Genomic DNA, 24073 nt, shown 5'->3' with positions numbered 1-24073 from the left:
ATGGTTCTGTGTTTTCTATGTATCACTTCTATAGTGTTTTGAAATGAAGATAAATTACTTGCTTTTATTTGCTTTTACTTTTTTTCCCATTTGTTTAATCTGCCATATGCAACAACACTTGCTTCAAGATTTGGGAATCCAAGCAGGATTTATTTTACCCCTTTCTAATCCAATCCTCTGGATGGTACACAAGGCATTGTCTGCATGCTGATATAATACTTAGATCAACACACTTGGAATTTAGAGAAGCAGAATATAGTTCCAGCAAGGCTGCTGGTACACTGGAACGGCCTTCATGCATGTCGCTGTCCTCAGCTCTCCAACAGGAAATGAGAGTTACAAGAATGTACCTCGCTTTTTGTGTGTGAAAGAATGAATATTTGGAAGTTCTATGCTCAGAACTGTATCTAAAAGCCAGTCCCCAGCATTCCAGTGATGGCGAAGGGTTCAGGTAGGGGCTAACCAAATGGCAGATGCCACTGTTACAATGTTGGCTTACTACCACAGACAGCCTATGCAGGGAATGGCATAAAGGACTAAGAGCAACCTGAGCCACATCCCAAAGCTAAGTGGGGCACTTATTCTTAAATAAGCGACCTATTTGTCACACAGTCAGTGCCCATTGTTTCAAACTTAATTCTTTTTTGTTTCTCTGTTCTTCTTCAGTTGCTTGTTGGGTTGTTAAAATTAAGTCCCTAGCTTAGAAGTAACTGGCAGGTATGGAGCCAGTTACAGTTAATTTTTACCTCAGTTTTGTTAGGTCTGGAAGGACAGGACCAAGACTATAGACTCTAAATCCATGTTTACACAGCTTTCTGACTTTGATGAGAAAGGAAAATAGGATTGTCTTTGATTTCATTTTAATCATTAAGCCCCAATTTTGGGCATACATATGGTTGCTTTTTGGCTTCACAAATAGGATTATTATTATTATTATTATTATTATTATTATTATTATTATTCAAAAGAGGCCTAATTTCTCTGAGGAGGCAAAGTTGTCCTCCACCTTAACATTTTGCAGCTCGCAGTGACAGAGATCCCACATGATCCTGATCATAGACAAATACATGAACTGCAGAAATTTCTGCCTCCTTTTCCTTTTTGGTTGGAATTTTCCAATATCCCTAGTATGTGTGCACAGGACAGAAAGATTCACTCCCATCCCTTGAACTAGAAAAGCATTTCCATCACATACATTACTCGTTGTAATGGAGTAAGATCTGCGAGTCATTCTGCATACTGAAAAGTACTATAAGTGTTATGATAACTAATCACCATTAATTAGCATTAAAAAAATGCTCCATGTTAAATTGTTACTTGTTAGGCAATTGCATCATGAGTTACATGGTTACTGGTGTTTAAGGTTCGTAAGTAATATTGAACCCTCCACACAAAATCCAAATATTGTTAACATTGATTTAGATTTTGCATGTGTTGAAAAAAATATTCCTTCTGTGCTTTCCCTTCAGCTGTCTGCAGAACCAGAAAACATTTTATAAACATCCATTTTGCAATAATGAGTCAGGCTGGATTCAACTGGTGATTGTAGGTTTTTTCCAAAACTATTAGGTTCAATCCTTCTGCAGCCAAAAACATTTCTGATGTCATTATTAATTGCCCAGATTTATGCTTTGGAAAGACACAAACCAATGAATATTCCCTTTATTTCACTTTCTCCTTCCTCTCATTATTTCCCTTTAAATAAAGGCGAAGTAAGTGGGGGAAGCCTGACAACCACACTGAAGTCGAATTAAACATCTGTTTGTAAAACAAATCACAATGCCACTGACAGCTGTGGTGGAATGGCAAATGTTCCACAGCTGTCAAGCTCCTAAATTAACCATGATTTTCATTTACAAACAGCAAATAACTAGGAAATGATGGAGCCCTCTCAGCCTTTGCCTTTTCACTGCTTGCAATGCAGAGGAGTGAAGGATTCATTCGATAATGGATCAGAAAGGACAGGTCTTTAAAGGCCAAAGCCTGTTTCCATTAAAATCAACTTAAGACACCCTTCCGTGGGATTGAGTTTATAAATCAGATCTTAGTATTTCATAATTCAGGGAAATTATCTTATTCTTTCACATTGATTCCCTGTTATTTTCCTTCTTCTGGATATTTCAAGACTGAGGCAAGTATACCGTATATACTTGAGTATAAGCCAACCCGAATATAAGCCAAGGCACCTAATTTTACCACAAAAAACTGGGAAAACTTAGTCGCTCGAGTATAAGCCAGTTCACCACACCACAAACCTGGTGGTGGCCACAGCAGCGGCAAAGGCGGCAGAGGAGGAAGGAGCAGCCCGAAAGGACGTTCACTCGAGTATAAGCCGAGGGGGGCTTCTTCAGCATAAAAAATGTGCTGAAAAAGTCGGTTTATACTTGAGTATATACGGTAATTCTCCAACTCTTGGGATATCCCCCTAACAGCTGGTTTATATGCCAATCTATGGGGCTTGGCATCTCTGTGGTGATGCGCACACACACACCCCAGCCAGCCATATCGTGTAACAGAACTCACCATGTAACTTCTGAACAGCATGTTGCTTGTATCCTTGCTCCCAACCCAGTCAGTGATGGCCTTATTGAAAGTAAAGAAACTCACAACTCATGTGATTCATTCTGTCCAATGATATGCCCAGGGATGAGAAACAAGTTACAGTTATGTATTAACCATATGGTTAATACACCGAAAGTGATACTCTGCAGTAAATTCTTACAATTCATGGGTGTGCACCCTAGTGCCATGCCAAATATTTCTTCATTTTCCCCCCAACCATTCTCCCATCGGTTAATGGGAGGAAAGTAAATTGCAAATTTGAAAATTACTGAAGGGCAGGTAAAATATTTTGGTAAAATATTAGTTAATGAATGGCCATTTTTTCCTTGTTGTGCTTACCTTACTTTCAAGCTAGCTGGGGGGCGTTTGTGAGCAGTGGCTTTCCTTCTAGAAAAAAAGGTGCCGATACTCATTGTGAAGTTGTTACAGTAAGAGCCACACTTTTAACCAGTGCTTTTCTTCTAGAAATAAAGGTTGCGGTACTGCGTCCCCTTGAGTGTCCTCAGAAAAAAAGCACTGTTTGTGAGCATCTTTTCTTTCATTCTACAGATCCTGTACTTGGCAGTTTGCATGCTTCAGGCCTCCTGGTTCACTGTACTAGCTGAAAACCCCACCATGTCTTCAGCTGGGCTTTCCTCTAAATGCACAGAAATGTGGGGAAGCTGCCCATTACGTGCCCAATAGCTGTTGCTTGATGTTTTTAAAAAGCAAAGTACTTTCACCTTTGAAAATCATTAGGTGGATGCCAAGAGTGTGGATTTTGATTTTCCTTTAAAAGAAGGGTAAACAAAAGAACTTCCCTTAAAAACAAAATCAGTGAGCATGCCAATCTCAGGCGCTCAGGACCCAACCTCCTCTAGCATTTTATTTAAAGGCCAGGGAGAGACGTCATGAGCTGACTCCTTCATGGGACTTTTTCATATCATGAAGCACAGGCAGCTGAGGAGGCTTCAGAGGGCTGGAGAAAAAATAATGATGAAAAGAAACATACACCACCCTCGGTCACCATACAGTGATACGTAAGCTCAAACCTGCACCCCACTGAACATCGAAAGAAATTCTAAAGTGCTTTGAAATGAGGCAGAAAAATGGAAGCAAACTGTTCACAAATTGGAGACAGGCTTTCCCACAGCACTAATTCAATCAACTAGACTCATATCATCCCTGTCTAAACAGTTAAAATCTGTTAAATTAACTCGGGGGAGGGGGGGACTGCAAACATGTAACAATAAATCACAAATGATAGAAAAGTAGGGTGACATCCCCACTGTTTGCGATAAATTTCTCAGGTTATTCTCCCTCAACATACATGGATATGTTGGTGTTTTAAATGTATCTAATTAAAGCTGTATAATATTGTACATAATCTGTATAATATAAACAACTGAATCATATTATGTATGTTGCAAAACTGGAAACAGATGTCATAAAAACTTTAACATCCCAGTTCCTTGAAATAACATTTTCCAACTTAAATCATTAGTAACTTTCCTCCAGAGATGAACAACCCCTGTCGCTGATTTCGATATACTTGATGTGTGTACTTTATCATACAGTAATTGTCTTCTCTTCCACACACATAATTTATGGTAATTTATCAGTGGGAACAGTAGTATAAACAGCTAGAATTTGAATGAGATGACTCTTAGTGTTGTTGGCAGCTAGGTTTATTTTTTGGTGTAGAGATTCTGAACAGCTGTGTTCCAAAATTACAGCAACTTGCATGTGAAATCATAATTACACAGATGTCACTATAATGAAGCACAGGATTTAGGGATAGGAGGAGGTCCATCTTGGGATATGTTTATGTGACTGACACTTGTGAAACTGAACTTCAGTAAGGCTTTAGACAAAATCCCCCATAATCTTCTTGCAGAGAAGCTGGTAAAATGTGGATTCGACGAGGCAACTCTTAGGTGCATTTGACTGACCGAACCCAAAGAGTGTTCACAAATGATTCTTCATCAACCTGGAATAAGGTGACAATTGGAATGCCACAGGGATCTGTCCTGGGCTCATTGTTGTTCCGTGTCTTTATAAACCACTTGGATGCCCATTCAATTTGCAGATGACACCAAACTGGGAGGGGTAGCTAATGCCACAAATGACAGAATTGTGATTAATGGACACACTCAGGAAGTGGTGGACTCTCCTTCCTTGGAGATTTTTAAAGCAGTGGTTGGATGGCCATCTGTCATGGATGCTTTAGCTGAGATTCCTGCATTGCAGGCGGTTGGACTCGATGACCCTCAGGGTCTCTTTCAACTCTAACACTTCTATGATTCTATGAAGAATCTGCCCTGTTTCAGAAGTGGCTGAAATGCACACATTATACACACGGATACCAGCAGTTTTTTAACAGGATTATTAAGGAGCATAAAGGATATCTGTAAAATCATTAGATCAGGGGTGGGGAACCTAATTGCATCAGTTAATTTTCTATCCCCTCCACAGGGCTGGCCCAATACCGTTTACCACTTGAGGCAAAACGGAAAATGGTGCTGCCTCTGCTGCCCCCTGAGATGACTCAAGGTGAAGCCCCAGCAAGCTGAAGTGGTGAGAGAGAAACAAGGAGACCAGAGAGGAAAAGGCAGCAGGAGGGGGACCATCTCATCCCCAGGGGGTGACTGGGATGGCAGCAGCAGCAGCAGCTCCTATCCTCACCTTTGAGGAGTGGCAAAGGTGCATGAGGATTCCCCTTTCTTTCCAGTTCTGTTGCCCCTTCCAGCTGTCCTGCCTTCTGAGGGGACAGCCTCAGCAAGGTTAATGGGCAGGCCAGCCCTACCTTCAACATCATACCTATCAGTTCTGGGTTATGGAATGCTGCACCGGTGAAGTGCTTGTCATGGAATTTTACTCAATAGAATTCAATAGTTCCAGAGTAGATTCCAATGTATAGTTAGAGTAAAAACTTAAACATGTTGCAGGATTCCCGAAAAACAGAAAAGATGCAATTAAATTTCATCCAGCAGAGCTTTGCTGCTACTGAAGGCAAATGAGCATAATGGTCACAAATCCAATACATTCAGAATTAGCACTGTCCATAATAAATCTAGTTGCAGCAGACTTAGCTTATACTCACAATAACTTACAATAAGTCTAAACCTTAACACTATAGCATGACACCACACCAGAACACCACACCAAAAGGAAAAAGAGATAGAAAGAGAAAGTGAAACCCAGGCTCCTTCTGGCCTTACTTTTATAGTTAGCATGTCTTTGACAGAAGAAATAACAGAACCAGCTTAAGCCAGCTGTACTCAGCTTCTCTGAAGGAATAACCCAAACATCATGAACCTTCTGCTTGTTTCTTTCACACAGCGAAGCTTCCAGAACCCACTTGAATTAATTAGAAAAGGAAAGATTTCTACACATCAGATCAATGCTTTCTGCACTGAGAAATGCAAACTGACAGTGCTTTGGTGCCAGAGCCTGCAATAAACCCAGATGCCAACTTTGCTGCCACATACACCCGGACAACACCATTACTGGCCCCAACAACATCACACATACCATCTCGGGATTATTTAATTGCTCATCGTCTAACATTGTGTATGCCATCAAATGCCAACAGTGTCCTTCAGCTCTCTATATTGGACAAACAGGCCAGACCTTACGCCAAAGAATAAACGGACATAAATCGGACATCAGGAATCACAAGACAGAGAAACCAGTAGGAGAACACTTCAATCTCCCAGGACATTCTATACAAGATCTCAAAGTAGCTGTTTTACTACAAAGGAATTTCAGAAATAGACTGGAAAGAGAAGCTGCTGAATTACAACTTATCACCAAACTTAAAACCATGGAGAAACCTGGCCTGAACAAAGACCTTGGATTCTTATCTCATTATACATGACAAAGCCATTTTTCACCTTTTCACCCCTTGCTTCTTCCTGTAAGACCTATTGCAGTCATTAAGAGTCGTCAACAGGCTCATCACAGCTATCTGCCAATCACCCATTCCCACCAGCCTTCTGAGTAATACCCCTCCCCACCTTCTCACTATATAGAAGGGTCTGGAAACTTCTGTTTCAGTGTATCTGAAGAAGTGTGCATGCACACGAAAGCTCATACCAAGAACTGACTTAGTTGGTCTCTAAGGTGCTACTGGAAGGAATTTTTTTTGTTTTGACTATGGCAGACCAACACGGCTACCTATCTGTAACTGGAAGAAGATCTTGTCTATGTAAACTACTGCATAGATTCTATGGGGGGGGGATGCTGGATAAAGTTATTTTCAAAATGTGGTAGCTAGTAAAAGAGTGATCCTTGAGATGTAAACTAGCCCAAATCAAAATAAAGGAATATATAGAATCTCTTACATTTAAAATGCCAGAGATCCTTAGAACTCCAGAAGATGTGCTTTTCACATCCATAGACCCTTCAGGTAAAAGGAAGCTTCAAAATGAAGTATAATCTTTGGGGTCCACAATTCAAACTCACAAAACAGGGGCTCCAAAAATCTTCAAGGTACTAACTCCTAATGTCTGGATTATGTTATGCTAACACCAAAGCCAGTTTTCCAGCTGTACAATTTTCCAAACGAATGGTTTTTTAAAAAACAACAACATGTAAATTATGTTCTAAATCTGCCAAATCTCTAATTTGGCAGACTTTATGTCCTTTACAAGTTGCTCAAACCCTCTAGTGGCTGCTCACATCGAAAAAGAACCATATGAATAAACCATAAGGGGAATGATTTATGCTTAAAAATAACAAATTCTACGCTTTGTCTTAAAAAGAATAAAACATTTCCCTTGCCAGTTCTGCTTGAACACAGTTTCTACCACAAGAAGCTCCCCCTGTCCACACACAAAAAACATATTGTGATGAAGTTATTTGACAGTGTTGCTGCTAGCCAAACAACAAATGCAACCCAGGTCACATATTTCATGGACAGTCAGGACTCAACAGATACAAATAGGAGAAGGAAAGTGAACTGTTGCAAAGTTTCCAACCATTCTGCAAATTTGGCTTATTGTAATGCTCGCATAATCTTGCCTTTCTTTCAGTCAGAAGCTAACATTCAGTTTTCAAATAACTTCTAAGTTTCAGTAGAAGAATTTCACTGGGGATAGGAGCACTCAGGGTTGATGTGAGTTGTTTCCATAGCTGAGGGTACAACATCTCCTTTGCATGCAGAAGATCCCAGGCTCAGTTCCTAGCATCTGCAAAGCAGGGCTGGGAAACACGCCTGTCTGAAGCCTTGGACAGGTGCTACTCATCAGTATAGATGGTTGTTGTTTAGTCGTGTCCAACTCTTCATGACCCCATGGACCAGAGCACACCAGGCACTCCTGTCTTCCACTGCCTCCCGCAGCTTGGTCAAACTCATGTTCGTAGCTTTGAGAACACTGTCCAAACCATCTCGTCCTCTGTTGTCCCCTTCTCCTTGAACCCTCAATCTTTCCCAACATCAGGGTCTTTTCCAGGGAGTCTTCTCTTCTCATGAGGTGGCCAAAGTATTGGAGTCTCAGCTTCAGAATCTGTCCTTCCAGTGAGCACTCAGGGCTGATTTCCTTAAGAATGGATAGGTTTGATCTTCTTGCAGTCCATGGGACTCTCAAGCGTCTCCTCCAGCACCATAATTCAAAAGCATCAGTTCTTCGGCGATCAGCCTTCTTTTATGGTCCAGCTATCACTTCCATACGTCACTACTGGGGAAACCATAGCTTCAACTATATGGACCTTGTCAGCAAGGTGATGTCTTTGCTGAGCTCAATAGAGGAATATTGTGACTTGGCATAAGGCAGATTCCTACGTTCTTACCTTTTTCTGGCCTATCATTGCTTTCAGCTTCCCAACTTGTAAGGAGGACTGTCTCCCAAAAAGGGGATGGAGAATGAACACATTCCCAACAGCAATGTATCCTTTGAACAGGACATACACCCTGAATGGTCATGTACTTTCTGACATATGCAAGGCCTCCAAAATAAAAACAGCTAATAGTGTCAACGCTTGTTGAGTGCTTAAGGTAGCAGAATTACACCCTACGCCTTTCAGAAACAACTGCTTTCATAGCAGGATTGTGGGTGGGGCTTTTTGAGAGCTTCGGGTTTTTTATGGTAGCATTGTAGCTTTCACAGATGTGACAATAGCTGAGAAAATGGAGTCCAACATTTGTATGCATTTATGTGGGTGGGCGGAGGCGACAGGAGAGTGGAAGGGGGAGGGGAGGCTTTCTGTAAACCCTATAATTTAGATGTGCACAAAGCTTTACATCCTGGTAGGAAAAAAAATGCACATGGTGTTAAGTTTGTGCCAAAAGCAAAAATGATAATTGCTATGTACTGTGCTGCCCCCGCACAACAGTTTAGCACTGTATTATACTGCTAATCATTCTCACTAACAAGTCGCAATGAAGGAAGCTGCTTCCGTTCAACAGGCTTCAGTCTTTTGACTTATATTCAAGAAAACTCATCCGGTTCTCTTTTGACTCAAATTTTTAAATTTTATGCGGCAGCTTTATGTTTCTTCACATTTGTATTACACAGGATGTCGAAAGATTACGACGTTGCCAACCTGCCCCACCGTAAGAAACTCCTCCCAGTATTGTGATCCTAGCTTTTGTGGGACTCTGTAGACAACTGATGAAAAATAAATATCAACAATTAGCGTGAATTGAATTTCAAAGCAAATCTGCAGACTTTTCTTCAGGTGATTGGCCAATTTTAATGTACCACTAGGCTTCTGCAAGAACAATATGAGGAATTTAGGTAAGTGCCTTACATCAAGTCAGACCACCAGTCCATCTATTTCAGGACTGTCAACTCCAGGATTTTAGGATTTCCCAGCCTACCTGGAGATGCCAGAGACTACCGAGCTACGTATTCGTGCTGTGTTCTATGCACCCAGCATATCTAACTGACACTGAGTTGCTTCATAGGCTAGAACAACAGGGATCCATAGCCAGAGTGGATGTTTGTGCTGGTGTGCTAACATTGCACAGTGGACCTAGTTTAAAAGGGAAGCTACGCATGTATAACAGCAGGTGCATAATGCCTTTTTGATTGTTTTGCAGCAAGTCTAAACTGGGCCTGGGGAATTTTGAGGGAAGCAAAAAAAGAAAGAAGAAAGAAATTTGAGATTTCTGAAATGCAAGTGGTTTCGCGTGCAATTTACTTATTTGAAAGAAATTCAAAGTGGCTAACTATTTTTTAAAAAGAAGTTATAAAACAGAAATCATTTCACAACTCAACCAAATCATAAAGCAAAATATTAGCATACCAGAAGAATCTGCAAAACAGCCATCAATATTAAACATAAAAATATCAGCCAGTGAGGCCCTTCCCCAACTTTACAATTCTATGAATTTCCCCCACTCTGTAGGAAGTCTGGAGAAGCCCTTGCACTATGTACGTAAAAAGGGTTTCCATTTCTGCAGTGAATGCACTTCTCCCAGCTTGTGCCTCCTATTATTTGCACATCTAACCACCAACATATATATATTCTGACCATCACACCAGGAAAAAATAATGCACAATTAGTGCTGAAGATTTTAAAAGTGGTGCAAACAGCCAGCAATATTGTGCAGCTGAAATGTTGGCATGCAAGCAATGGCTTTTCAAGACAATGCAATGCTCATCCATTTTACATGTGGGAAAATTGATTGGAAAAGCAGGCTATGTCAGTCATTCTGTGGGCTTCCTGTGGATATCCAAAACTGTAGGGTGGAAATACAGAGGACTGTAAAAACAAAGAGGCACTGCCTCAGGCATTGGTGACCAACATCACAGAGACCTAACTAAGTCTCCCCACACACACACACACACACATACATACCAGTGGTGTTACAGACTGTGGCCCTTCTGTCTTCTCCCTTAAGAGCAATTGATAACCCATGTCTATGTCCAGAATATAAAGCACATGCAGCTTTCTATAAGCACTTGATGCTGCTGTTATTTGTTGGTGGAGGTTTTGAAATTTACTGCTGCATTTTGATGGTATAAGGCTTTGATCAGAGCTGTTGGCTGCTGTTTTATATTGGGCTTTTATTGCAGAGTGTTTTAATTTTGTTAATAGCTTTTAAAATTGTTGTTACCCACCCTGGGATTATCAAAGTGGTGAAGGGCAGGATATAAATAATAAATAAAATAAAGGTGACGATATATTGCCTCCAGGCCATTGCCTTTAAAATGACACTTTGTGGAAACCTCACTGCAAATCAGTTGAACAGTTTTAGGGCCTTTCACATAACCACTGAAAATTACAGAGGACAGGGAGGGGCAGCCAGAGACACTGATCTGATTTTCATGTTATGGTAACCCAAACTATAGCTTACCAAGTGCACACGAGTGTGCTGGTTCCCAGAAAGCAGCTTACACTCACTTTGCTCCCGCCGCCAACCCAGTGCTTTTAGATCAGGGCTCCATGACAACTAAGCCAAGGTTTGGTTTAGTGTGTCATCTGAACATGGGATTGTGGTGAAGTTCTTGCCTCCTTAACCATCATCTACGAAGGCAAGAACAACATTAACTGATAAATCAATCATGGATGGCATCCACCTGAGATGTTATGTGGGTGAAGGCCACCAATGTTGACTATTCTAAGTGAGAAAACATCCCTCTGCCTGGAATAGGGAACACAAGGCAGTTTTTGGGACTGTCTCCCCCTTCCTAAATTTTATTCTGCTCCCAAGGAAGAGCTATAGCTCACAATATGTAAAGTAACTAATTACACAATAAATAGCTGATATTATCTGTGGTTGTCCATTCCCCCGTCCCTATCTAACTTTTTTCCAAGACCTGTAAATGCTTTGTGAACCACCTCTTGTCCATCATTGAAGATCTGCTCACAATTGGTAGTCTGGTAGTCTGGTGTGTTCTGCCTCTGATCATGCTATCCAGTTGCCAATGGAAGTAAAGGGAAGAGACTTTCCTAAAGATGACCTGTACCATGAGAGTCTTGCAAGGGGAGTCTCCCATACTGCTGACTGGCAAGCAGGCCTGGTTCAACGATACCCTCACCCTAGCAACTGACCTTCCTGTGGTAATTTTCTCATACCTAGAACCCCTTGCATGAGTCAGGGCCGTCATGAAGTGAGTCTCTCTGTTCCTATGGTGAACTACCATAACATACCAATATGTTATGGCTCCAGCTCACTTAGCTCAACTAAGTGATATGTTTGGGGCTGATGGTAATTGAAAACTCTCCCTGTGGGTGCTGATCCCTGTGATGGGTGTAACATTTAGCCTAGTTATGTTATGGGAGTGTATGACAGAGACAAGAGAGCTGATAGTAGGTATCCCATGCTGCAATTCTGCCCAGTAACTGACTAATTCTCAGAGAGGCTTCTGTTATTTAGCCCCAGCCATTTGGTAACAACTGGAATACATACAAGATCTTTCCTGTGGTTGCACTAAGAACAAGCAATTTCATCAATGCTGCAAACTCTTCAGCGGGTTTAAAAATCTTGGTCATTTGAATCTGTATTGTGTCTTTAGGGTGTGCCAGCTACCTTGAGTGGCAATGACCAAAAATACATAATTTAAGAAATAAAAGACAAATCTGATGTTATACACACACATTTGCACACACCGCCATGCTGTTGGCTCATATACGTGAGACATGAAAAAGCACCACAACTTAATAAAGTACACTAGATTCAGCAAGGTTTCAACAAAATGTTTGAACCATAAACTGACTTACTTCAAAATCACACAGCCCGTGCCCAAAGGAGGCGCCGTCCAAAAGACCTGAATGCGGGTCCTTCTCCTCGGTGTACTCTCAGTAACAGCCACAGGACAATTACTCATGAACTGTGTCTCTTCTTCATCTATAATCTAAAGAAACATAACAAAAATATATTTCATTACAATCATCCATATCATAGTGTCTGAAAAGACTGGATGCTATACAAAATTATACCATATGTATATATGATATAATGATCAGGAATGGGCCATATTAGCCACTAAAAAAATCTTGGTATAACCTCATCCCTTGAAATTCCAGGAGTTGGTTTTCTTTTAAATTCAGGAGAGCCACAGAAAATCCAGCATGTGGGTTGGGGAACTCTGCAAAGACTCTAGGCCTTGACATAAGTTAAATGAGCTATGTTAACCCTGGGCGGAATCCAAGTGATGTCACTGTGCTCACATGATTGCTTTGATCTAGTGACCACATCTGCTGATAGAAGAAGACAAAAAGTGGGACCTGCAAGGAGCAGAGAAATCAGAAAAAAACTTTCCCTTCCTCTTAAGAACCTAAGAAGAGCCCACTGGATCATGCCAAAGTCACATCTATTCCAGCATCTTGCTCACACGCTGGCCAACCAAATGTCCATGGGAAGCCCACAAACAGACCTGGAGGGCAGCAGCAGTCTCCCCACCTGCAATTTCCAGCCACTTGTATTTTAGAGGCATACCACTCCAACAGTAGAAGTAGAACACAGCTATCAGTGGGCGTGTTTACTGGAATGAAATCTGTTCTGTGAATGCAAAGGCACAAGTAGCATTCCACCTCCTGAGGCCAGCATATAGGGCCTGACTTTGGGGATTCCCAGGATTTTAGAATGATGTGCTCTTTCTGATCCATGACCAGCCTTTGGGTAACTCCCCATCCCAACTGAGAAAGAATCAAATCAAAGTGACCCACTCCCCTTTTTATACCAGTGATACTCCAGTGGAAAATACCTTAAATCTACTGCAATTTTGGGGGGAGATAGGACAAAAAATGGTTTTCTACACTTATGCAAGTATACATTTATGTGAAACACAAATAATAAATAGAACTAGGTTTATTTTCTCCTATATGTTGATTTAGACAGGATTGTTGTTTTGTTTATATCACAGGTGATTTTCAAATATCAGCTGTGCTAGGCAAAAGAAGAGAAAATAAAACCAAGTAAGGAGAAAGGGGGGGGGGAGAAACAATCACCACCTATATAAATAGTAGGTACAGAAAAGCTGGTCTTTAATGTGCCATTGATTTAAGGCTAAGTTCACCTTGATAATTACAGGAAGAAAATAATAAAGCATATATTGCTTCTGCTATTATGTGGCAAGAATAGTAGCACAGCAGAGGAGTAATGTTTCATCAAACTGCACCATAAAATTCTACTAAATTCAAGGTCTTATAATAGCACCAATAAGATATAAATCATATTATCATCCCTCTTGGCACCCTTGGCTTCCAGATATCAGTGTCTGGGTCAAGGTGTATAAATCCTCCTTCATTCTTAAGGCTGAATGGAGGGGAAACAAAAGGGAGAAGTCAGCTTACATTCACCATGAATACAAGATCTAACAAAGATTTTCAGCTTCTGAAACTCTGGGACTATAGAAAGTAGTTTCTATACATTTCTTCAATACACCTGTGCTGTCTGAAGTGCACTTGTCTTTATTTGCCTATTGGTTCTAATATTTATATCCCACTGTTGGACATGGATTTCAAGGTGACTAACAAGCAACATCAATCAAACCATTTTATGTTTATTTTACAATAAAGACAGCAATAATAATACAGCAAGAAGCAATTAAAAGCAATGAAAATCAGATGAGTAAGAGCCATACAACAAAGGTAGAAACAAAAGAGCCCAGCACACATCCTGAAAAAATGAAAAGGAAAACTGTAGAAAAGCCCAAGAGAACAGGATGGATCCTGCACATCACCTAAAATATAGCAATGGAGGTGTCAAATCTATGGCACCCTTGCGCTTAGGGATGGAGGGCCATATTTTGGATGCCACCTCTGAGAAGGCCCATCCTCTCCCTAATCCAGCGATTCTCAACCTCTGGGTTCTCAGATATTGTTGTACTACAACTCCCATCATCTCTGAGCTCTGGCTTTGCTAGCTAGGGATGATAGGAGTTGTAGTCCAACAATATCTGAGGACCCACAGGTTAAGAACCTAATCTCTGATAATGAGGCTACATGGGGAACCGACTGCCAGTCAAGGCCATGCTGCAAAAGCTCATTCTTCAGTTAACCCCATCCCAGGCCATTTGGAGCTAGCTGTGTTATGGGTTGTGTTATGAAAGTGAAATTAATCCCAGCGTTTGGCAACAAGGGTCTTTTACCATCCCTCATCATTGTTCACGTCCATTATATATATATAGTGGTACCTCGGTTTAAAAACAGTCCTGTTTATGAACAATTTGGTTTACGAACTCCACAAAACCAGAAGTAGTGTCCTGGTTTGCGAACTTTACCTCGGTCTAAGAACAGAATCCAAATGATGGAAGGGCACTGGCAGTGGGAGGTCTCGTTAAGGAAAGCACGCCTCGGTTTAAGAACGGTTTTAGTTTAAGAATGGACTTCTGGAACAGATTAAGTTCGTAAACTGAGGTACCACTGTTTGCTTCAATAGCATGAAGAAACTTTATTCTGGAAACAACCTAAATGGAATCTGGGAAGTCACACGGCCTTCGTTTCCATCTGCAGAATGGGGATAATACTGATCTGTCTTGAAGAGTTGTCATAAAGTTGTCATAAATGTCAATATAATGCCTGCTCAAAGGACTGTCAGGTGATACAGCTTTTGTTAGGCACTTCACTTCTTGTAAGGAGATGATAGATGATAGATGATAGATAGATAGATAGATGATAGATAGATAGATAGGATGATATATGATAGATGATAGATAGATAGATAGATGATAGATAGATAGATAGATAGATAGATAGATAGATAGAGATAGAGATAGATAGATAGATAGATAGATAGATAGATAGATAGATAGATAGATAGATGATAGATGATAGATATAGATGATATAGATATAGATGATATAGATATAGATATGGATATAGATATATACAGTGGTACCTCGGGTTAAGTACTTAATTCGTTCCAGAGGTCTGTTCTTAACCTGAAACTGTTCTTAACCTGAGGTACCACTTTAGCTAATGGGGCCTCCCCCTGCTGCCACGCCGCCGGAGCACGATTTCTGTTCTCATCCTGAAGCAAAGTTCTTAACCCGAGGTATTATTTCTAGGTTAGCGGAGTCTGTAGCCTGAAGCGTATGTAACCTGAAGCATATGTAACCCGAGGTACCACTGTACCTGTATATATATTCTGAAGGTTCTTTCTCTCCATTGAAATGATGCTTGTTGACTTAAATCAATTGAAACTTGAGCCTGCTCATTAAACTAGGGATTACCAGTGTGGCAAATGCAGGTGCAAGGTTGCCTTTTAGTTTGCCTATGATGGCATCCACAAAAGCCCTCAATAAATATCTCCCCAAGACTCCATAAGGCCTCAGTTGTCATAAAGACTACTGAGATAAAATGGGAAATATTATTGCACTTCCCACTGCCAACAACAGCCATGGTGTGTGTGCGTATGCATGTATTTCTGTACAGAACAGCTGCCTTGGATTACAAATAAAACGGATACTTTTTCTTTATGTTGATGGGCACAGATGTAGTTTTGAGCTTCACAGATTTACTCTTCAGGAAGAATAAGACAGCCCAAGAGACCAATAAACCATCTATTTTGGCTGATGTAGAAACACATACTCAGTCTCTGCATGGCAAATTTCTTTTGGAAAATCTCATGGTTTACATTGAAGTGCTTGCAGGAACAAAAAGGCCACATGTTCAAATTAATGGAATGACCCCCCAGAACATTTTTTAAAAGGCTCCTGTGCAGTCTCATGCACTAACTTTATGCCTCTTAAATACCACATGACTGAAAGGAAATACATTCCTGGTAGCTTCATCCCATTTTCTTTTGCCCTTTGTGTTCTGTATAAAAAGGACTGGGATGATGAGTTCCTGCCTCTCAATGCTCACTGCCTCCCAGAGGAGGAAAAATGTTTTCTTTACGCATTTTCTCAAGTTATTTTAAGATGCAATGCTGGATTATGAAAGTCTGAAACAGAGTCAATGTTTTGCTTAATGGACAGGTGCTTGTCCACTCAAAATTTATTTTAGAGTGCTTTGAAGAAGGTTGAGATTCCATACTGATTCTTACAAGAAATTGTTTAGTTTGCTTTTTCTCCCTCTTGCTAAAAGGGGATTTGTGAATGTCAGGGAACTGACATCAGAGCGAGAGGCAGAGGCAGGGCTCCAGAGCGATGCCGGAGAGGGGACCAGCAGGGGGGAAGGAATTCAGCGTAACACCAGTAGAGAAGAGAGGGAGATGGAGGAAGTGGAGACAGCTCTCCAAGACCCTTCACCAGAGACTAGTGGAGAGAGCGCTGACACGCCCCTGCCTTCCCCGTACTTGCGCAGATGAGTTCCGCCCAGGGAAAGTAGGAGGAGACTAGGCGTCAAACAGCTCTTATGCTGGAAGAGGTTCAAGAAACGCCCACTGACGGATTCTGCAAGTGACTGACCGGTCACGGAGTGTGAGCTGTCAGCCAAAGCATGGTTGGCCAGGCAATATAACTAAAACTGAAGGCAACTTACGCACAAGTAACCCCCTTACAACCATTACAGTGAATGACAGAGTCCACTTACAGAACTGTGACTTTAGATTCCAAAAAAGTTCCCAACTTGTACTGACTTTTAAAACTCAGATAACAATGAAGACACACCGACACACACACACACAGAGAGAGAGAGAGAGAGAGAGAGAGAGAGAGAGAGACCATATACAGTATTTCATGTCAAAGAGAAACACATATTCAGGCAAGGTAACACTAAAAGCATTTCAAATTATTATGTACCTAATGTAGTTTTATGAATTCTGTGGTAGTTCTGTATCTGCTTTAGATGCCCATACTTATTTAATACATAGTCTCATTATGTAAAGTATGGTAATTCAGATTTTGATTACCCATAATCACTGTCTATTTCCTTTGTAACTACACATAAATGTATCCAGCATTCTTATTTAACAGAGCATCTGATTGCCCAAGCATTATGGAAAATGTTATTAATTGTATATTCAAGGCGTAATTTTATATACAAGGAATTATTTCATCATTTTGCCATTAGAGTTACTTTTCTTAGCCTGAGCTATTGCAATGTGGCACAGCAATTTGAACATCCTGAGACAATGTATGGTATGTTTAATGCACAAAAAGGCTAAGTCAGTAAGGGAAAGGTTGCTCACCTGATTTTGGGGGAGCCCCCTTTCCCTCACAGCCCACCCCATTCAGGAGAGTCCTCCAAACCTGAGGGGAGCCTTTTCCATGGGCTGCTGGGGCTGCCAGGGAGAGAAGGAAGCAGGAAAGTCAACTTTTGTTGCTGTCATTTTGTGCACATTTCTCTGGATTAAACCTACTAATTAGATGCCTTTTGTGTTTTAATCTTGTATTTTTATGCTGTAAAACGTCCTGAGATCTTTGGATGAAGAGTGGTATAAAAATTTATAATAATAATAATAATAATAATAATAATAATAATAATAATAATAATTTGTTCTTCTTCTTCTTGTTGTTGTTAAAAAAATAGATCAGGGTCCCCAACCCGCAACTCTGGAGGTCTAAAGGAACTGTTATGGGCACCACAAAATACTTATTTTACAGAAGAAAATTTAGTCAGGCCCTTCCAAATGCCAAGCAAAAAAACTGTATGTACTCCCTGCAAACAAATGAAACATGGACTAAAAAGAGTCCAGCTCCCTCCAAAAAAAAAAATGTAGCAGCAGCAACAACAATTTGATTACTTATGCTTTGTCCATCTGACTGGGTTGCCACTCTGAGTGGCTTACAACACATATGAAAACATAATAAAACGTCAAACATTAGAAACTTCCCTATAAAGGGATGCCTTCAGATGTCTTCTAAAAGTTGTGTAGTTCTTCATCTCCTTGACATCTGATGGGAGAGCATCCTGGTTCCCCACTTTTCACAGTGAGGGAACCGCCAGAAGGCCCTCGGAGCTGCAGCTCAGAGTCCAGGCTCCTTCAGGTATACAGGGCTGAGGTCATTTGAAGCTTTAAATGTCAGCACCAACACTTTGAATTGTGCTCGGAAACATACTGGGAGCCAGTGTAGATCCTTTAGGACTGGTGTTCTATGGTCCCGGTGGCCACTCCCCACCAACCAACCACCCTACAGACAACCACCGCAAAAGGCAAACATTCAATTTCTAAAATAATAATAAAAATAGGGAGGGGGGCTTAGCAGGTGCCAGGGTGGCTGGGTCTGAGGGTGCCAGTCATGACCATTGCACTAAATAAACAAGCATATAAAATACCACCACCCTCTTTCAAAGGGACTGCTCACAATATATATTTTTTAAATCAAAGCTACAGGTGGACAATGGAATGGGAATACAAAGATAGAGATTTAAAAATGCAGACACAAACACAGTAAATGCATGAGTTTCTTAGGGGGTTGAAATAATGATTCAAACAACCTTGGGAATGGAGTAAGATATTTAACAAGAGGATGGGGAAAGATATTTAACAAGATCATAAACATACAATTTAGTCAGAATCCTGCACTGCTGAACATAAAATTTTGATATGGTGTTTCATTTTTCTTTTAGTACAATCAGCTTGCCTAGAGTGTTTAGTTTTGCAGATTGCAGCAGGAAATATCCATCTACAAGATTTATGCTGATTCCCCTTGGCTCCGATCTAAACTTTCACGCTTACTTGTAGCTCTTATGCAGCAGTTACAAACAACAGGTTTAAGCTGCAAGCATGAAGAAACTGGCCAGAGCAATGGTCTGGATCATCATGGGACATCATGAGAAGTACTCAAACTCAGAACTCATATAAATATAATGCCTGCTCAAAGGACTGTCAGGTGATACAGCTTTTGTTAGGCAATTCACTTCTTGTAAGGAGATGGTAGCTAGATAGATGATAGATAGATAGATGATAGATAGATGATAGATAGATAGATAGATAGATAGATAGATAGATGATAGATAGATAGATAGATAGATAGATAGATAGATAGATAGATGATAGATAGATGATAGATAGATGATAGATAGATAGATAGATGATAGATAGATAGATAGATAGATAGATAGATAGATGATAGATAGATAGATAGATAGATAGATAGATAGATAGATAGATGATAGATGATAGATAGATGATAGATAGATAGATAGATAGATAGATAGATAGATAGATAGATGATAGATAGATAGATAGATGATAGATAGATGATAGATAGAGATAGATAGAGATAGATAGATGATAGATAGATAGATAGATAGATAGATAGATAGATAGATAGATGATAGATAGATAAATAGATAGATATAGATGATAGATGATAGATAGATAGATAGATAGATAGATAGATAGATGATAGATGATAGATAGATGATAGATAGATAGATAGATAGATAGATAGATAGATGATAGATAGATGATAGATAGATAGATAGATAGATAGATAGATAGATAGATAGATAGATAGATGATAGATAGATAGATAGATAGATAGATGATAGATAGATGATAGATAGAGATAGATAGAGATAGATAGATGATAGATAGATAGATAGATAGATAGATAGATAGATAGATAGATGATAGATAGATAGATAGATGATAGATAGATAAATAGATAGATATAGATGATAGATGATAGATAGATGATAGATATAGATAGATAGATAGATGATAGATAGATAGATAGATAGATAGATAGATAGATAGATAGATAGATGATAGATGATAGATGATAGATAGATAGATAGATATAGATAGATAGATAGATAGATAGATAGATAGATAGATGATAGATAGATAGATAGATGGATAAATAGATAGATAGAGATAGATAGATATAGATGATAGATGATAGATAGATAGATAGATAGATAGATAGATAGATAGATAGATGATAGATAGATAGATAGATAGATAGATAGATGATAGATAGATAGATGATAGATGATAGATAGATGATAGATAGATGATAGATAGATAGACAGACAGACAGACAGATAGATATAGATAGATGATAGATATAGATAGATAGATATAGATAGATGATAGATGATTGATAGATAGATAGATAGATAGATGATAGATAGATAGATAGATAGATAGATAGATAGATAGATAGATAGATAGATGATATAGATAGATAGATAGATAGATAGATAGATAGATAGATAGATAGATGATAGATAGATAGATGATAGATAGATGATAGATAAATAGATGATAGATAGATAGATATAGATACAGTGGTACCTCACAAGACGAATGCCTCGCAAGACAGAAAACTCGCAAGAAGAAAGAGTTTTCCATTTTTCAAGGTGCTTCGCCAGACGAATTTCCCTATGGGCTTGCTTTGCAAGAAGAAAGCCCGTAGGGAAATCTCCGGGGACCTCTTTTAAAATGCTGGCGGTCGGGAGAAAAGACTTTTGCCCACCGCCGGCCTTCAGAAGAGGTCCTGGACCTCTTCTGAAGGCCGGCGGGGGGCAAAAGTCTTTGCTCCCAACCGCCTGCCTTCCCGGGATAGCGGAGAAGCGCAGCGCGTTTCTCCGCTATCCCGACGGCTTTTGAAGTCTTTGCTCCCCCCCCCCGCGCCTGCCTTCCCGGGACAGCGGAGACTTCTCCACTGTCCCGGGCCAATCTTAAAATCACCCTGGGACAGCGGAGGCTTTGCTGCCGCTCGCCAGCATTTTAAAATCGCCCCGGGACAGCAGAGAAGTCTCCGCTGTCCCGGGGGCTTTTAAAATGCTGGCGGTCGGCAGCAAAGCCGTCCTGTCCCCGGAGCTTGCGGGGCGGGAGGTGGGGAGAAGGGCTTTTCTTCCCACTGCCAGCCTTCAGAACAGCCTTCTGAAGGCTGGCGGTGGGAAGAAAAGCCCTTGTCCCCCCCCCCCAGCCTTCAGAAGAGGTTGGGGGACAGAATGCCCCCGGACCTGGTCTGAAGGCGGTTTCCATAGGAACGCATTGATTGATTCGCGGAACGAATTAATTTTGTCTTGCGAGGTACCACTGTAGATAGAGATAGATAAATAGATATAGATAGATAGATGATAGATAGATAGATAGATAGATAGATAGATAGATAGATAGATAGACAGAGAGATAGATAGATGATAGATAGATAGATGATAGATAGATAGATATAGATGTAGATACAGATACAGATACAGATACAGATATATACAGTGGTACCTTGGGTTAAGTACTTAATTCGTTCGAGAGGTCTGTTCTTAACCTGAAACTGTTCTTAACCTGAGGTACCACTTTAGCTAATGGGGCCTCCCCCTGCTGCCACGCCGCCGGAGCACGATTTCTGTTCTCACCCTGAAGCAAAGTTCTTAACCCGAGGTATTATTTCTAGGTTAGCGGAGTCTGTAGCCTGAAGCGTATGTAACCTGAAGCATATGTAACCCGAGGTACAACTGTACCTGTATATATATTCTGAAGGTTCTTCCTCTACATTGAAATGATGCTTGTTGACTTAAATCAATTGAAACTTGAGCCTGCTCATTAAACTAGGGATTACCAGTGTGGCATATGCAGGTGCAAGGTTGCCTTTTAGTTTGCCTATGATGGCATCCACAAAAGCCCTCAATAAATATCTCCGCAAGAATCCATAAAGCATGAGAGGATGTTCTCTCTTCCTGCTCAGTTCCTATTTTCAATACAGTCGTACCTTGGTTTTCAAACAGCTTAGTTCTCAAACATTTTGGCTCCCGAACGTCGCAAACCCAGAAGTGAGTGTTCCGGTTTGTGAACTATTTTTTGAAGCCGAACGTCTGATGGGGCTTCCGCAGCTTCCAATTGGCTGCAGGAGCTTCCTGCAGCCAATCTGAAGCTGCGCTTGGGTTTCCAAACTTTTTGGAAGTCGAACGGACTTCCAGAGCGGATTCCTTTAGACTTCCAAGGTACGACTGTATCTTGGCCTATCCTACATTGGATATACTCTCTTAAACATGCCCAATTTTCAATTGATGCTGGGATTGAATACCATTCTGCACAGAAAAGAGGGGCAAAGAGCTTCTCTCTGTGAGCAACCTTGGTGGTGGCTGATGTAGGTTGCCTTTCCCCTCCAGTGATGGGCAGGAGCTGGCTGATGGGGGAGCATTCCTCCACTGTTATGTGATCCTCAGGAATGTCTGCTTGCTTGCCCAATTCCATTGCCAGTTCCATGGCTCTTCAAAAGGAAAGCCAAGGGGGTGAGGGCAGACTTTGGTCCCCCGAGCAAGGACAAAGTGCTCTTTGGCAGGTTACAAGCAGCGAGAGATGCTTTGGGTACCAATGCCCCTTCAAAAGAAATACTCATCTCAGGGAGTTTCACCTTTATCTACCCGTACATCATTCTTGTGCTGGGAAAAATATATTTTACTTTCTCCAGGCTTTGGGAAAAATAATTTGGATTTGGATTTAAACCTGCTGATGGAATGCTTTAAAAATTATGTCTTTTTACTTCTACTGTTTTAATTAATGTTGATTGCTTTAATTGGTTTTATTGTTAACTGCCGGAAAGTATTACCTCTTAAGGGCAAGACACAGGCATATTTAAATAAAGAAATAACAGTAAATACATAGTCCCGAAGCCTTTCTCATTGCAATCATGCAGTATGGCACGTTATGCAAGGCACAGTTATAAAAAAAAGGAGAGAAGAAAAAACTAGAGAAAATTTAAATTCTTCCTTTCTCAAGCTCTCAGGCAACTATTAGCATATTTCCCTGTATTAAAGTAATAGGTTCTTTCCAGAGCTGTCAAGTCGTGTTGCAAAGGTTCTCGTAATGTCTCTCTTTTTCACCACTTCTTCTGTTGCACATTTCTCTCCATTCAGTCACTTCACTCTCCAATGGTGTTGGCAAATGTCTGCTGAAGAGCCAAGTGTTAACTGGTGGGGGTTCACCATATTGCCCCAAATCTCAGGATTCTACTACAGTTATTTGTAGTTTACCAAAATGGATTGCAAGGCAATGCTAGCTCCCAGGTTTGGAGGCTTTTCAGTCACAAACATTATGCTGCCCCATAGCTCTTTACAGCCCAATTTAACTGCTGCCCTACTGCTTACACAGGTTGTGGCAATGCGGACATCACTCAGATCCCTATGCCTCTCTATGCAGAAGTAAATCCCATTGTTTTCAACTGTGGGTAGGACTGCAGCCTTTCTGTTTCCATTAAACAGCTTCCCATTGTAATGCATTCCTTTAGTAATTCTGACAAGTAAACATACAGTTTAGGGATGAATTTTAAGCCCAGCCCAGTGGGGCTTTATAGCACAACAGGCTGACTGTTGCTTCTGTACACCTGCCACACACAACAGCTAGGACAGGAGGTGCTGTGGGGGGCATGGATTGGGCCCAATGCTGTCCATGATGGCAGCAGGGCCGGCGTGGGATCCAGTGGGTCCTGGTCTGGCTTAGCCCTGTCTCAGCCCCAGGAATCAGGTCTTTCTGCTGACTCCCACTGACAGAGATCCTGCCAGCAGCACTTCTTCCCAACCACATATTTGGTGGATGGAAAGGGGAGTTTTGCCCCAACAAAGTAACTCTGCAAGCTGTGTCAAAAACAACAACAGCCCAGACCAATGCAAAGGCATTTGGATTGTTCTGTCAGTGAACTTCAAAGGCAGTGCAACCCTATTCATGCTTTGACGAAGTGAGTCCCTCGACAATCAGTGGGGCTTATTCCCTGGTAAGTATGTTTAGGGCTGAAGCCTT

At 40.8% G+C, this 24073-nt stretch overlaps 1 protein-coding gene across 2 annotated transcripts in view; it reads right to left on the bottom strand.

Annotated features, from left to right (window-relative positions):
- Nucleotides 1-24073, bottom strand: part of SPON1 (spondin 1) — a 270549-nt gene that overhangs the window by 201332 nt on the left and 45144 nt on the right. For both annotated transcript variants that reach the window (XR_014560639.1, XM_083725080.1), the window contains exon 3: nt 12214-12347. Coding sequence is in view for 1 of the 2 variants with exons in the window: in XM_083725080.1 (XP_083581206.1) it covers nt 12214-12347 (134 nt within the window). In the remaining variant the exon portion in view is untranslated. The remainder of the gene's footprint in view (nt 1-12213; nt 12348-24073) is intronic.

This window comes from Podarcis gaigeae (genome assembly GCF_964106915.1).
Source record: "Podarcis gaigeae genome assembly, chromosome: 1".
Lineage (NCBI taxonomy): Eukaryota > Metazoa > Chordata > Lepidosauria > Squamata > Lacertidae > Podarcis > Podarcis gaigeae.
The sequence above is the reverse complement of the archived record's forward strand: the minus strand, read 5'-3'. Positions and strand labels throughout refer to the sequence as shown.